This window comes from Ochlerotatus camptorhynchus, unplaced genomic scaffold, assembly GCF_037179485.1.
Source record: "Ochlerotatus camptorhynchus isolate MF236.1 unplaced genomic scaffold, CSIRO-AGI_Acam_v1.1 ptg000466l, whole genome shotgun sequence".
Taxonomy (NCBI): domain Eukaryota; kingdom Metazoa; phylum Arthropoda; class Insecta; order Diptera; family Culicidae; genus Ochlerotatus; species Ochlerotatus camptorhynchus.
Genome location: NW_027040952.1, coordinates 118,848 through 135,145, shown reverse-complemented (window position 1 = coordinate 135,145; position 16,298 = coordinate 118,848). Strand labels below are relative to the sequence as shown.

Genomic DNA, 16,298 nt, shown 5'->3' with positions numbered 1-16,298 from the left:
TTCCCCAGATTTGTGTGAACAAAGGCTGAACACAAGTTATTATTAAAAATAAAGCAAGTATTATTAAGCATGAAGTGGAATAAAATCGTCAAGAAGTCGTTTCTTCAATAGGCAATTGTTAGTTGGGTAGCCCTTAAGTTTTCTACTAACGTAGCTATAACCAGATTTTATTAAATTAATTTGTTCGCAAAATAAATGCATTTTAGGATTACACTTGTATACCTCCCCGTGTTATGGTAATCAAATCAGCTTTTTCGTTGGCATCGTTCAATATTTTTGTCGTGAAAATTAATCTTATCTGTAACGCCAATTATTATGCTTATGATCCGTAATGGACATCATCATAATAAGTAGTTATACTTATTATAATATTATCGACGAGATTATCGGTAAAGTTGAAAACCGAAAAACCCACTATAGCGACCACAAACAAAGTGAGAGACGGAACGGCTCGAAAACTTTGGTGGTGAACCTGCTACACAGAAAAAAAAAGTTGTTGAATATTACATCCAAACTGCTGCAACCAGGTCAATCCATCGGTTGTGTAATATAACGTTGTACGATGTACATCGATTTTGCGAACAAAATTACATCTATTGATGTAATATTGCATCTGCTTTTTACAATTACATCATTATTTCATACATCAGCTTGAATTACATTGATCGATATTACATTTTTTTTGCTGTGTATTGCTATGGCAACACTACTACCAACCGGTGGAAACTAACGATTTTAAATTGGCTCACTACTTGACTAGCCTATTGGTCCCAAGCAAATCGATTAACTTACCCCATTCGAGTCGAAATTCTAGTACAACACTATGTTTGTTTGGATTCGCTATGAAAGTTTGACAGATAAAATGAGGGGTTCGTGGATTTTCCTATGTTTCGAGGGGTGCATCGATTAGCTTGATACCGAAGAGCGTACCAGAGCTGAGCCAAAAAGTTGAGTACGTTTCTTCGGGACCGTCGATCAGAATGGAACCTACCCAAACTTAGGTAGTTTTGAAATAGTGTGTTCAAGCCTCATCGGCAAAGAATAAGCAAACAGATCTGCCAACACTGACTCCATTTGTGACAACAACGGACTTCTCTTTTTTCCCTGACGGCTCTCATCCTTCTGTCAGGCAGCATAAAAAAGGGAAAAGATATCATCCAAACACACGCACACAGGCGCAGAATCGCTATCCATCCTCCATCATCGTCGTCGTCATTCATTGTTGAAGTGAAACTGCGAGTGAAAGAAGCATTTTCAACTCGTGCTCGCGCGATTTAATTAATCTCGAAGTTAATCGTTAATTTCTGTGGCCGCACTACGTGTAAGTGATAAAAGTGCTCGCGAATCCGACCGGAAGCGTTCGGAAGTGATAGCAGTTTGCGATCACGCACTACGAACGAGAAAATCTGTCGTGAAAAAAAAAAGTTGGCCTTTGGAGCGCGCTGCGAAAAGTTTTGACGGTGGTGGAAAGAAAGAAGTTTGCACGACCATCAGAGCCACGCAAGAAGAAGAGTGTAAAAAAAGGGAGAACTTCAGCGCCAAAGAGAAAGAAAAGGGAATACAAAGAGCATTTGAAGGCTGCCAATATCGAGAAAAGTGAAAAGCGAATCCGTGTTTTGATTCCTCAACAAATTCTTATATTTTCATACCCTCCCAAGCAGCAACAGAGGCGACAAAGCGAAGAAAGGGAATTTTTGCTTTTGTTTAGGTAGAAATTCGAAATCTGGCTGGATCCAATTTCGAGATTTACCTGGAGCATAAGAGGAGGAGCAGCTTGCTAATGAAGTAGCAGCAGTGGAGTAAAACACATATAGTGAAGCAACTCTTGGCGCGGATACATCCAATGGTCGTCAGTGTTCATCATTGACAAGAGAGGATTACATAAAGGCTGACAGTAATAGCAGCAGCAACAGCTCGCCGTTCGGCTCTAACTCTCGTGGTTGAATTTTACGTGAAGAACAAAAGTTTTTATTTTACTGTTAATAATAAACAAAGTGCTAGGGAGGCAAATCGGTTGCAAATTTAAACAGGAAGTGACAGAATCCCTTTAGTGTACCCTAGTGTGTCTCGGTGATCATCGTCGATCCGTTGTCCGTTGTCGGTGGCAAAATAGTGTACTATTCGGTAGTCAAAATTCCGGTCCCGACGCGAAACCATAGGGAAGGCTCCTCTTTGGGCCACTCCTCTTCGCCCGCTTCCTCTGCGTCCGTCACGGAAGATAACGACATGAACAAACGAAACAAGGCCCGTCCCGGTCCGGCAAGGTAAGAGTTGTTCTTGATCATGGAATCATTATTGTTTGGTGTTGAATCTGCATTTTAAAAGGAAGCTATACTGCTGTCATACGCTGAACTGTCCCACGGTCCATAAGGATTGCGTAGAACATGGGACACTTATGCATATAACGGCAGAATGTAGTTTGAGAACAACGTTGCGGATATGCTAATTTCAGGACACTGAACTTGCAACGTGAAACAAAACTACTGACGAAATCAGTCAAATCATTCGCTAAATTGTTACGTCTACTTGAATACTACTACACTATTACGTTGCGATTTCTAACATGGGAAGCGGCCAGTGTTGCCATGGGTTGCGTGTTAGTGAAGAAGTCACTTAGATATAACAGTATTGCTCCAAAAATAATTTATAGTTGCGCAACTTTAAGGAATCGTGGTATGTGAAGACCTGTGCTATTAAAACGAATTAAGCCAGTTTCTTAGTCGTTAAAAAGAGTAAATTTATAACTAGGTTGTTAGTAGAAACACGTTGCTGTGCTTCTTTCAAAGGATATTAAATCCACTAGAAGCACATACAGTGAGCTTTCTACAACTCGATATTGAAGGGACCATCGAGCTATAGAATAACAACTCTATACAAAATCGCTTTCACAGTAGCGACGAAATTATTGTTTGCTATGGTTCTATAACTCGATACCGAGTTAGTGGACATCGAGCTATGGAGAGTTGACTGTATATTGTTTTAACTGTATATTTTTGTTCTTTGTTAATTTAATGTCTTATAAATAAATACTCAACAATTTTTCTTATTTTTTTTTGTGTTGTGTTGCTTATGGTTGAGTTTTGAGTGTCCACTACCAGGGGGCTCAGCATGGAGCCTTTTGATGTGAAGGAGAGCGGAGGGTCACTCATAAAAAATTTCTCATATCCTTTTTATCAGTTTGTGCATGAGAATACTATTCTAGATAAACATTTCAAAGGGTCATACTTGCTTTGATCGATTCACTTTATTGAGCTTTTTTTTGTGCAGCAAGGTTCGTTTTGGTACCGGTACGCTGAATTAAAGTGATGTGTTCGAGCTAAAAATTGAGAAAAAAAAACGACTCACGAATGTTTACATACATGAAATTATGCTCATGATGTTCTGCTTGCAATAAGCTTGAAATGCGAAAAAGAAGAAGAAGATGTTCTGCTATCAATTATGATTATGATCGAGTTAATTCTATAACCGTTTACACCTCACACCAGAATAACCCACTGCGACCTGCTGAGAATTTTCCTAGGCACTCGAAATTCAGAGGAGAATTCCAAGGAAAGAATTATTAGGAAAGCTTGACGTGATACATTAATTTCTAGACCAACAATTGAAATAGGCGGAACAACCAAACGTAAACAATGGCTTTAGACACAAAATTCTCGAAAATCAAAATACTCCCACGTAAACTAACCAAGCCATTCGATAAAGGAAGTTTGCTCTATCAGATGATGGTGTTAGATTTCTTAGATGTGCTTTGATTCTCGAGGAATTTGCAAGCCTCATCGGTTGTTTCGCCTATTTCAATTGTTGGTCTAGATTTCATGTTAGTTTTGTTGAACTGCTGCGTCCAGGTGAAACGTAAGGAGAATTCCAAGGTAGTTCTGAGAAGAATCCCAAGAGAATCATGAGTAGGATTCAATGTAAATTTCCAACAGCATTCCGAAGAAGATTTCAATGTTATTCCAAAGAGAATCCCATGATAGTTCTGAGTAAAATTTCAAAATAATTTTGAGGAGAATTCTAAGGAATTTTTATCGAGAACTTCTATATTTTTGTGAGTAGAATTCCAAGAGAAGGAAAGAAATTCTGAAAAGAATGCAGTGAATTCTAATGATAATTCCAAAGTAATTCTAAGCAATGATTCAAGGAAATTTCCAACGAAGTTTCTGTTAAATTTTAAACGATTACTTAGGAGAATTTAAATGCTATTCCTGTTATATTTTTTGGAGAAGAGTACCTTGAGAATTCTGTGGATCATTTCATGGAATTTACAGGACTACGTACTCCAAAAGAATTTTGTGTGGAATTGAGAAGAAATTCTGAAGATAGTTCATTGTGAATTTTAGGACAATAGTTAGTGAATACTGAGAAGAGTTTACTTCAGGAGAATTCTTTGGGGAATTTCAAGCGAACCCAATTGAGAATTTTAAAAGAATTTCGGAGTGAATCAAAGAGCCTTTTATGGAGAATCCAAGCAACAGATACAATAGCGCTGCGCTTGAGTGAAGGTGGAAGCAACGCATAGAAAAATGAGCAAATACACAAACCTTTCTTCTGAGGATGTAATCTTTGCTATGAAATTCGTTCGAAGCATTTATCTTTGAGCGACAGATGACGCGGTTGTACCTGGCTCATAGCGTTCGTATGAGAAAATGTAAGAGTTGCCAGTCTTCTTGATTTGTTGTCTTCGGTTTTATGCAACAAATTGTAAGAGACTTTATTTTATTTTTAGATTTCAAGCCCTTTGAATATACATATATATATATATATATATATATATATATATTTTTTTTGTAATCTTAGACTAAGTAATTGGAGATCAAAAGTTGGCCCTAGTGCCGAAAGCAATAAGGGTGGCCAGTGAACCTGGAAAAGCGGAAAAAAAACTCAAGAATTTGATGGGAGAACCGGGAAAATTCAATAAACCTAGCATACGGTCTCTTAAGATAATACGATCCAGCGTTCACAGAGCATAGGCACTTGCACTGCCACTTCGAGTTTTCTACACACTAAGATTTTGTTTACGTGTTCGGTAAATTTTAACGAAATCATAATAGCTGAACGTTCGGTAAAACTTTGACCTTCATTTTAAAGGCTATTGAATTTAAAAAATAATATCAAAACATGTTCAACCTTGTTTAAGTGATCAAATCTTGTCATTTTAGTGGAGATTTAGTTTCAAAGTAGCTGAAAAGCAATTGAATTAAATTGCATAAAATTTACCGAGAAGTTCAGCTGTTTAGATTTTGGTAAAAATTACCGAAGTCTTCGATAATTTCTAAGTGTGCTGGTGTTATATTTCGTGGGTGTGTTTTTGATGGTTGAAGGGTTTGTGTTTGGAGCTGTCGTTTACGGATGGTTGTTCCGCTTGTTTCAAATGTTAACCCAGAAATAGCCTGGCTTTTGGTTCAAATGCCAAAAGTTCATCCAAAGACACCAGGAGCATAAATTAAATTTTATAGCAATTATGCTCCCAACGAAAACATATAAATACTATTATTCAATTGTAACTGGAAGCGTTTGGTACGGGAGGTCCACGCTTTCTTCCTTTCCCTTGATCTCAGATTGTGGAGTGGTTTCAGATATTCATTTCTGACATCACTTGACTCCTTGAAATCCTCTCTGCGGCACATGCTGCGCAGTTGGCCTGGCCGTTGACAAGAAAAATGACGGATTCGGGAAGCCGTCATTTTCCAGGATGCTTTCAAAGTATTGGCTGCGTTAGTGTGAGATTAGATTAGATTAGATTAGAGAAGTCTTCGATAATTTCTAAGTGTGTAGGGAGATAATCTCGGACACTTGCGATTTCAGGCATTAAATTTGGTTTGTTATTGTAGGTTTTTCCCAGTGGCGTCGCGTCCACATGTGCAACCTGTGCACGACACAGGTGTAAATAATTTTAAAAAATGCGTTTAGATTTTTATAGATTTTAATGGTTACATTATAGCTGTACTTCTTTACTCCAGACCACAAGTGACCATGAATACACTATTTTATAGTGTGGTTCAATTAAATCTTCGACCTTGGTTTGCTTCAAAAAGGGTTAAATTAAGTTCCGATGGCCTGCCTAATCCCTAATGCATTGATTTCTAAGCGTGTCGATAACACAACCATGACAAAACTCGTTAAATAGTGCACCTAAAAGCGAGCTTTTTTGGGTGGCGGGTGGCAAGTTTGTGAATGGCCAAGTGCCTTATGGAAGCCAAGCAGACCTTCTATCACCTCTTGAAACATACCACACATTTTCCACAATACACGGCGGTTGTAACTGAAGCTTTCAGCAGTTACGCGTCAAACGGGAGCAACACGGAAACAGCAGTCTGGTACGATTTGGACGTTATCATACTTGCAGACCGGTTTGAATGTGTGAGTTTAAATTAGAAGAACATTTCTAGACAAACATTTGAAAAGGGCGTAATTCCAAAATTTAAATTTCATGTCTTATTATTTCTAAATCATGTAAGTTTTAACTTTATGTGTTAATTTTCCATGTGGTTTAATATTTACTAATTTCAATAAAAAAAAAATAAATTGTTTAAGTTAAAGTTATTCCCGGTGATTCTAATGCCAGTTAGGAAATTGTAACGTGTTATAAGCTATTTAAAATATTAAGAACGACTAAACATCATTGTTAACCAATTTTTATAACTAATTTTGAACTTTATGTATGCTAAGGGGCTGTTCATAAACTACGTAGACAGTTTGGAAGGGGGTAAGGGTTGGTAATTGTCCACGGCCCATACAAATTTAAAAAAAAATGTGTATGGACAATTGTCTACATAGGGGGGGGGGGGGGAGGTGGTCAAGAATCCCAAAAAAAATGTCTACTCAGTTAATTAACGAGTGTACCCCATTAGGCATAAATACGTTAGGCATACGGACGTTAGGCATACGTACGTTAGGCATAAAGTCATTAGGCATAATGGACGTTAGGCATAATATACGTTAGGCATAATGGACGTTAGGCATAAAATACCTTGCTGCTGTGCAACTCTAGAAAACTGCTTAACCTGTAAACTTGTAAACAATGCTTAAATTAGGCTTAGCGTTGAATAAAAAATGATACAAGGTAAACAAACATAGTTTATTATTTATCATATTATAAGTGACGTATCTACATATTTACTTAGATCCATGATTAGTATCGATAGTGGTTAAGTAAACTTACAATGAAAACTCAGCTTAGTTTTGAACTATATCTTGAAATGAATCGCATCTAGAAATAAAAAAAATCACACATTTGTTGTAATATATTCTTACACACATATTGCAAAAGTCAAAGAAGAAAAGGTTTTCCTCAAAGAACAGCTCATGAAATAAAGAATGGTGAATTTTGTGATTTTTCATTCAATAACAAAAAAACAGCCAAGGTTGAATAAAATATGATGCCAAAGAACAGCTCATGAAATCAAGAATGGTTAATTCTGTGGTTTTTCATTCAATAACAAAAAAACATACCTACTGCTTCCAGGAATTCCTGCCATACTTTTCGATACAACGATTCTGATTTTGTTGTCATCAGAATTAAAACTAGCGGAACCGTCTGCTGATGTGAGGGAGCGATACTTCCATGAACAGTGGCGAGTTGCCGAAACAAACAAGGAACTGTGGCAAACGAACCATCTGTAACCCAATACTTTGCCTGTCTAAGACGTCGTTCATGAGTTCCAAAAATTAAGGCTCTTTCATTATTGTCACCGAAGTCAGCAATCAATAGACGGTCTCCATTATCATCCTTCTGGAATTCATCCGGTAGATTATGCCTAACGTCCATTATGCCTAACGTACGTATGCCTAACGTCCGTATACCTAACGACCGTATGCCTAACGTCGTGCACCCTTAATTAACAACCCCTAAGAGTATAACTATTCTTTTCACATAACATGTAAAAAAAACAATATTCATGCAATTTCAATATCATGCAGTTTCCCTTAAACTTACCAGAAAATTTACTTGGAACTCTACTCGTAATTACATGGGAATTATCTTTAGAATTCCCTTGAAAGTCTCCTAAGCATTTCATTCGAATCATTGTTAAAAATCATTTTCAATTTTATTGAGAATTTTATTCCTTTGAAATGTCTCTCAACATTTGAACTAAAACTTTCATCAGAAATACCTTGAAATTCTGCTCAGTAATCCCTTATAATTCTTTTCTGAATTTTCTTTCTTTAACGATTTTTATTAAATGCTCCTCCATTTTTTTAATAATCAAAAGAATACGAGAAAAGAATCCTTTGATTTTTTTTTCACAATTCTTTTTAGTTTATTTTTTGAATCTTCCTCAGTATTATCCTCGGAGCATCCTTTCTGTTCTGCTTATATATACTTTTTGAAGTCTCCGCTGATTTCTCTTGGAATTTTCCTCTAAATTCTCCTCACGATTCCCGTTAAATTTTTCACACCGAGAAATTCATTTCAAAACTTTTCTTCTCCACAGAAATCTCTTGGAATTGGTCGCAAACATTCTTAGAACTTTGCTCAATATTATCTTGAAATGTTGGTCACAACATCCTTAGCATTTTTCACATATATTAGTGTAGAAATCATCCTCAGCATTTCTATGGCATTAACACTTAAATTCATTTTAAATCCTCCCCGAAATTCAATAGCTCAGGGTGACCAGCGAACTTGGTAAACTGGGAATTTGAAAAGTAACATGTAAATAAAATAAATTACCCTAACCATACGAACAAATTTTGTCGCCAGAATTTCACGAAAAGAAAACCAATAAATCAAAGCGGTGGTATTTGCAAACCCGGCAAGCTACCGCTTGTTTTAATCGAGAAAGGCGATAAGATCAACGCTTTTTATTATAAGTTTTGCAAAAAGTCGTGACGCCAAGCTTAGAAAGAATGTACGGGAAGGATAATTATGTGTTTCAGCAGGACGGAGCGCCTTCTCATAAGTTTGATCTAAAACTGGTGTCGGGCAAACTTGACTGACCTTTTGACCAAGGATGAATGGCCTCCCAGTTCACCAGATATAAACCCCTTGGATTATTTTGTGTGGTTATTAGTCTTGTAAGCGGTCACGGTAGTCGACACATTTTCTGTGATAATCGACTTCTTTTGCCTCCCACACTTGCAAAACAAGCTATTATAGTACAGTACCAAACTAAAATGTGATATGACAAGCTCTGTCATACAATACTGTCGCCGAAGATCGTCACGAATGTATGTGTTTTAGTTTTTCTCATAATAAGTGCTGCTGATGTTGTGCTTGTGTGAATTCTGAAAATAGCAAGCAATGATGTCCTAGTAATAACATTTCTGATCAGAAAAGCATTAATTTACACCAAATTGAGGAATTAAAACGAAATCACACATGTCATATGATAGTTATTTGATAATTTTCTTTTTGCTCGAATGCTATTCTACCGTTTGTGTTGTGTGAGATAAAGAAAGAGCCTGGCATTTTTAAATGAAATTAAAATCCAAGTACTCCAATCGATGGGAAATAACTCTACGAATCTGCTGAAATATATACTTTTCTGATTTTCTGTAAAACAATAATTGATAAATGTACAAATAATAAATTTATCACTGTTTTCATGAAAAAATAAACGTTTTTCCAAAACCCAGTCTTCATAACCGAGTACCACTTGGTTGTTCATCGTTCTGCATGAACCTGAAAAGTTATAAAACAGCGCTGCTGCTTTTTTAAAACTGTTAATGGCACTTAAGTTAACTAAAAACCTTTTTGATACTTTATTAATTGTTTTACCGATAATAGCATATTTTAACGTAGGTATTTAAAAAAAATCTTTAAAAACCTGAAAACATTCCGTTGAAGTTCTGAAAGAAACCTCGAAAACGGAGGAAATTTGATTCAGGAATAATTCCATTTCCTTATCGTTAGTTTGTTTTGTATATTAGCTATATATTTTTATAAACTAAAGAAAAATACAACCAATTTTGTTTCAATACAAATCAGGCATAACATTTGATAACGGCACAAAAGCATTTGTAAACAAACTTTCTAAGGCCCTTTACACGCGAACTTAAGTACGCTAACGCAAACCAATACCACTTACGGAAAGGTGATAGTTGCCCCTATGCGATGATGTTGTTGGTTTGCGTGGGCGTACTTTGGTTCGCGGGTAAAGGGCCTTAGAAGGTTTGTTTACAAATGCTTTTGTGCCGTTATCAAATGTTATGCCTGAAATATTGATCAAAAATAATTACCACCGAAAAACTGGCAGCACTGCTTTTATGCTGCTTCGCGCGCGCACACACCAACACATCCAAACGCAGTCATGCGAAAGGTTTTCCTTTCTGAATCGTTTCCCCCATCACAGCAGCAGCAGCATATTACATTACCTACACCTTCACTCTGATGATGTGTTCTGTCTCTCTCTCTCTCTCTCTCTCTCTCTCGTCATAGCACAATCCACGACGAGTTGGATTTTGTCACACAGGGTTTATGCGCTGGCAAGTGTGGGGTAGCAAAAATGTTCATACAACGTCAACTTGACGTGACTTGTCCTCCCGTTTGTGGACAAATCTCTCGTTGGGTCGCCACCTTCGACATTAATCATATTATTGCTTTCCTGCCATGTTACCTGCTGACCCCACACGGTTCGCCATCTTTGTTTTGTTTTCCATGCGCCCAATCTATGCTGGAGCTCTATCTCGATCTATGTAGCAGTGCGTGCTTCGGTGGCATGCTGGGAAAAGAGATAGAAAAGGGAATACCAAATGTAAACAAACATCCTGCCTCTTGAGTTGTGGTAGTTGCTTGAATCCCTTTATGATTTTATGCGCATCGTCATAAAAATGTAAACAAAGAACATCCTTGCCTTGCACAAAGATAAAAGGATCATCTTCAATTGGGACGTTTGAATGCTCGGTTTATGGCTGTTTTGTGAGTCATTGATATCGAATAAATGAATCTATTATAGATGTTTGGCAAACTTTTTACATGTTACAGCTCTGATTAGGTAGCATATTCGGTTTACTGTTGGTTGCTTGGCATAGAGAATCGATAGATGCTATTTTTAGAAACGGTTCCCACAGAGAGTATGGTACGGAAGCAGTTAAAGTATTGCGTCGCTGATTTACTTTTTGCTCAGTTAATTGTTTTGCCCGTGAAATTTCAATTTGCAGGATGACTAACCTGTAAAAGTACTGCACAAAAAAAAAACCCTGAGTGAAAAATAACACGAATTTCATAGAAATGATAGGCGATAAACCTGTATGAGTTCTGGTTCTGAGTGCAGTCTTATAACGGCTAAGTGTGATTATTTACAGCAAATTGTATACCAAAGTGTGGAACATTTTTTTTAAATATCTTCAATATAATTCTATGGAAGAATTCGGAACATGTTTAGTAGACCTGTTCATTTTAACAGAAATGTTCGGGATGCACCGGGTCAACCGTGATTACTGTTCGTCATGTAGTTTTTTTTTTTTTTTTTTTTTTGTAATTTACGGCTTATAATATTTGTATATCGATACTGAAACAACGAAAACTGCTGTAACAACTTTCATAGCAAAGCTTAATGTATTATCTACCAACTTGTGACCAAAGCTTGACTATTCAAAATGATTTTGTTGAAGTTTGACTTACCCAGCTAAAAAAAGTAGTGTAAATTTCCGTTACTATGATCAGGCTTGCCAAAAGCTCCATCAAGAATCATCAATAAGCTGAGCTCCAGCATATTTTGATGATGAAATAATTTGCTCTCACGGAGCTATACTTGATGCTCAAGCTGGGCTCTTGCCAACCCGCATCTTGGTGAGGGATGCGGAGCTCGTTCTCGTATGTACATCGACTCTGCCTGCCGAGCAGAAATTTTTACTTCGTGATGCGCTCGCGCAAAGCAGTAAACTTGGAGCTTCGTGATGTATTCGTAGAGAGCTTGGCTCTTGATGGCTTCTCCCAGCGCGCATGAATGAGTGATTTTGTATTGTATTCGAGAAAGAAGTGCACAACCAAGAAATGAAACAAAAAAAAAACATTATGGAACGTATGCATTCGCCAAAGTGGCAATTGTATTCATAGGGTAGCTGTCTATATTCTATTCTATATATTCGTGTTGAAAATAAATGGATTTGTTTTTGTTTGGTTCGACAACTATGCGAACAAAATAAACATATTTTGAAATAATTTTAGTATTTGAGTGCAGGGTTAAGTAAAATAAAACGGATTGCAAAGAAATGAAAATAAAAAAGATCTTCGGGCAGGGCATCTAAATCCCTGCTTATTTTGGGGTGCGATTAAGAGTGAGCTGTGGGTATTGGGGTCCTTGTTCGGGATGCGGGGAGCCGTCGGGGTGAAATTGATACAGTGGGGTTTCGCCGGTTTTGTCAAGTTGGTTTCCGGATCCATATTCGGTTTTGCCACTTTCGGGCCGTTTTCTGTTAAGTTGAGCAAAGCAGGGCAACTTTTTCCGAATGTAAACAAGAAGAAAATAAAAAGGCATGACACGCTAAAAACCGTTTACCAAATCCTATATTGTTGAACTAAAGATGCTTTTGAATTTAATTCAAACATAAAATATTTAGTTTAAAACATACTTTCAATTTACTTTGCATAATTCATATGTTTAGAGTTGCGTTTTGTTTTAAATTTTTTCTCACAAGATTTACACTTTAATTCACCATCTGCTGAATCTTCTAACTTGCTAAAGAACAGAGCCGTATCAAAATTTGATTTGTGTTTCTGCGACAACTTGCAACCAAGTGAAGACTATGAATTCTCGATGAACATTTCAAATGGTCCTATCTGCTTTGATCGATTCTCTTCATCGAATTTCTCTTTTCATAACCACTGTTATGCAAACAAATTTCGCGCTAATTCAACCACATAGTTTGATAAAGGAGGTTCTTATCTAGCGTCAAAAACGTCAAATACAACAGGAAAAGGTTTTTCAGCTGAGTTATTGACGAAAGAGAAAGTCGATGAAGAGAATCGATCAATGCAGATAGGACCTTTTGAAATGTTCTCTAGAATTAATCGATTCAGACCTCACCTGATTTAAACAACGCTAGACCAACAATTGAAATAGGCGGAACAACAAAATGTAAACAATGGCTTAAAACATAAATTCTTCGAAAATCAAAGCACATCCAAACAATCTAACGCCATCATCTGATAGAGTAAACTTCCTTTATCAAATGGAAGTTTTAGTTTACGTGGTAGCGTTTTGATTCTCAAGAAGTTTGTGTTTAAAGCCATTGCTTACGTTTGGTTGTTCTGCCTATTTCAATTGTTGGTCCAGAAAGATTTCCGAGCTACCGTGTTTGCAGCGAGGGTAGCGAATTGAATGAATGAACATGTTAAAAGGCAACGGGAGAATACGGAGAATACGAAGACAGCACCAAGGGATAATTCATAAACGGAGTAATTGTGTTGGAGGCGAACCAGCCCAAGGCTGAAAGCCTCATTAATAAAGTTAAATAATAATAATAACGGAGTAATTAGTGCCTTTACTAGTTTTTCCCTCGTACATTCTAAATCAGAAATATAATTTCGTTTATCCACTCATAAAGCACTTAGCGGAAAAAGCGATCAAAGATTTTTGTGACTGAGTTTAAGTAACCCAAAAAGTGGTCCCCGAGTTAAAAAAAAAATCATCAATCTCTAGAAATGTTACGTTTTCTGGGAATGATCCTATAGGCCATTGTATAATATTGAATGGATGAACCGTGCATAAATCAAAGGCCGTGCGAGCTCTCTCCGAATACATAACGAAGCTCTATATTTACGGTTTCACCGAGTCCATCCCGAAGTTCAAAATGTTGTTTGGTGAGCAGAGCCGATGTAAATCACGCCTCACTCAAGAACGAACCCCGCATCACTCATCGTGATGCGTGTTTGTGGAAGTCCAGCTTGAGCATCAATCTGAGCTCGAGCTCTTTTGCGCTCTTTGAATTTGACACCATTGCTCTTTATATGTGAGGGATGAACTAGCTCACGATGAATGAGCATCTATACGGCATAATCTGAGTTCGAGGAGTTTAGGCAAGCCTGACTATGATGCACATAAATGGAGCGTCATATATCATACAAGTTTAGATTATAGATCGTGTAAATTTATGAGACATGTCATGTAATACCCCATATATTGTATGCAACTGTCCACTTTTGTTTGCAACATTTCTTGCATGTTGCTAGTTTACGTGAAAAGGAAGTTTACATGTATGAATGTTTGCATGCATGGATGTTTACATCGCCAGTAAAATTCAGTATTTTTTGGTGTGTAGTTTCATGCTCGAAGATATCTTAAAAAGTGAAGAATTTTAAAGTATTTGATCTACGAACTTTTCACCCATATGATATAAAAATGTGTAGTCTACGGCATAATATTTCTTATACTGTTCTAGAAATTTTGTTCAAACATATTCTTTGTGTAGATTCCATAGATTGAAAGATAAAAATCAGCAAAGTGGCCGCTATAGCTAAAATTTACAAGACAACAGAGTCAATAAAAGTTTCAATTAGATTGACAGAACATAGTTACATTGCTTTTCAATGACGACCGATGACTGTTTCATTGATAGATGATATTTTCAGAAATATGAATCCTCAGTAGACGTATTTTTTTTTATCAAAGGCAAGTGTCACTCGAGCCATCCGAAATGTTATTTTAAAAATTGCTATTATGGCTATCGAATATATGGCCCGAAAATATCGAAATCCTTCTCACTGACGAATCCTTTTGACGGTGCTTTGGCTGACATTGAATTTTTTGGCGATATGATTGCTATGATCCTGCCAATCGATAGTATGCCGCTCACGGAAACGTTTGAGAACACTGCACATGGTCGATTTAGCTAATTTCAACGACTACGCGATTTTTGAACCTGATCACCAGGCTTGCAATTGCTCATTACAGCTAAAATGCTATTTTTCGTTATTATGAAACAACGTCGGCTTCCTACCAAGATTTTAAAAAACTGTTTAAATGACTCGCTGCTGATGTGCTGATGGCTAATCGTACATTCAGACTACAGAGTTATAACATGTTATAGCGCTATTTTGATGGTGGTTTCTATGTTGCAATTATTTGACAACCGTTATAACATGTTATAACTGCTCAGTCTGGCCAGCGTTTTAAGCTGACTTTCTTCAAATCAGTTGCTGTCGAAGTTGAGCCATTTCTATGCGAATTTCAGACGGACAACCCCATGGTGCCTTTTTTCCCTAATAAAAAATTACCATAAACGAACGATAACCCAAATGATGGAACTATTCCACAAATGGTTTGGATGATACCCAGAACACGTCGTTAAGCAAAATAACCATAACATTTTTATTAGGGTTGTACAACGCGACGTCTCAAATGGTTAGAGGCATTATGGATAGGTTTATTTATATTGATCATCTGAACAATATGCACAGGTAAAGGCACATTCTATCAATATGATCGCAAAAAAAGAACGACTAGACGTTTTTTGGCACAGGCGTCGGCGGTCGGCGTATTTAGAACTATTGTTGGTTTTTGAAAATGATTTGCTGCTTATCGCATGGCAACGCCAATGCAGAGAGATTTTCAGCAAATGAAGAATGTCTTTTTGAAAACATGAGGGAAGAGTCAGTCGTAGCACGACGTCAGATCTATGATGGTGTTACTCATGCAGACGGGTTGGAAAACTTACAAATGAACTTATTCAGCGAGTTCGGAATTCGCATTTGCTTTCCATGTAGACAAAGATCGTCGTATAAAAGAAGCTCCGACAAAGCGAAATTGTTGAAACGCCAGAGAGAAACAGAAGCGAAACATCTCGAGAATAAGCGAAGAAAGTTATTGGTATTCTTGATATTTTCGAAAGCTTACCCTGCTGCTCATTTTAAACTAACCACTACGGTATAATAAAGCACATCACGTTGTAGCTTCTTAGGTTAAAATAACGGAGTATTGCGCACTGGGATTTTTCTGAAAACCGACTGGAAAGCCAGGGATTTTTTTTTCGGCTTTGAGTCGACACCCTGTTTTGGAAGAAACGTGTTTGAATTATTTTGCTACAGTTTTCCGAGTGTAGTAGTTCTAGTATAAAGCCTGAGCGACTCATATCCTGTTATGAAACTACTTGAAGCTCGATTTTAAGATAGAGAAGCAGATTTATGCCAATAAAAACAGTGTCCAATCTCAAACTCTTTGGATGTCTAAAACAAATCATGAGATGATTGATCCAGAGATTAATTGGAAAATAATTTCTGGATTTTGTGCGAACGATAAGATTAGTCAGAGCATCGTAGAATACCTTGGTTAGTCTGTAAAACATAAATATCTGAATCCATACCTTTCACACCAAAGTCATGAGTTCAAATCTCACCCGGATAAGTCACGAATGAT

The 16,298-nt window shown here is 37.1% G+C and overlaps 1 protein-coding gene across 4 annotated transcripts in view; it reads left to right on the top strand.

Moving 5' to 3' along the window:
* Positions 1-1,231: 1,231 nt before the first annotated feature.
* LOC135712210 (ataxin-2 homolog) overlaps positions 1,232-16,298 on the top strand; it is a 42,840-nt gene continuing 27,773 nt past the window's right edge. For 3 of the 4 annotated variants that reach the window (XM_065235173.1, XM_065235172.1, XM_065235171.1), the window contains exon 1: positions 1,232-2,264. In XM_065235173.1, coding sequence (XP_065091245.1) covers positions 2,227-2,264 — 38 coding nt within the window. In that variant the 5' untranslated portion in view covers positions 1,232-2,226. The remainder of the gene's footprint in view (positions 2,265-16,298) is intronic. The other variant, XM_065235174.1, reaches the window with a different exon arrangement.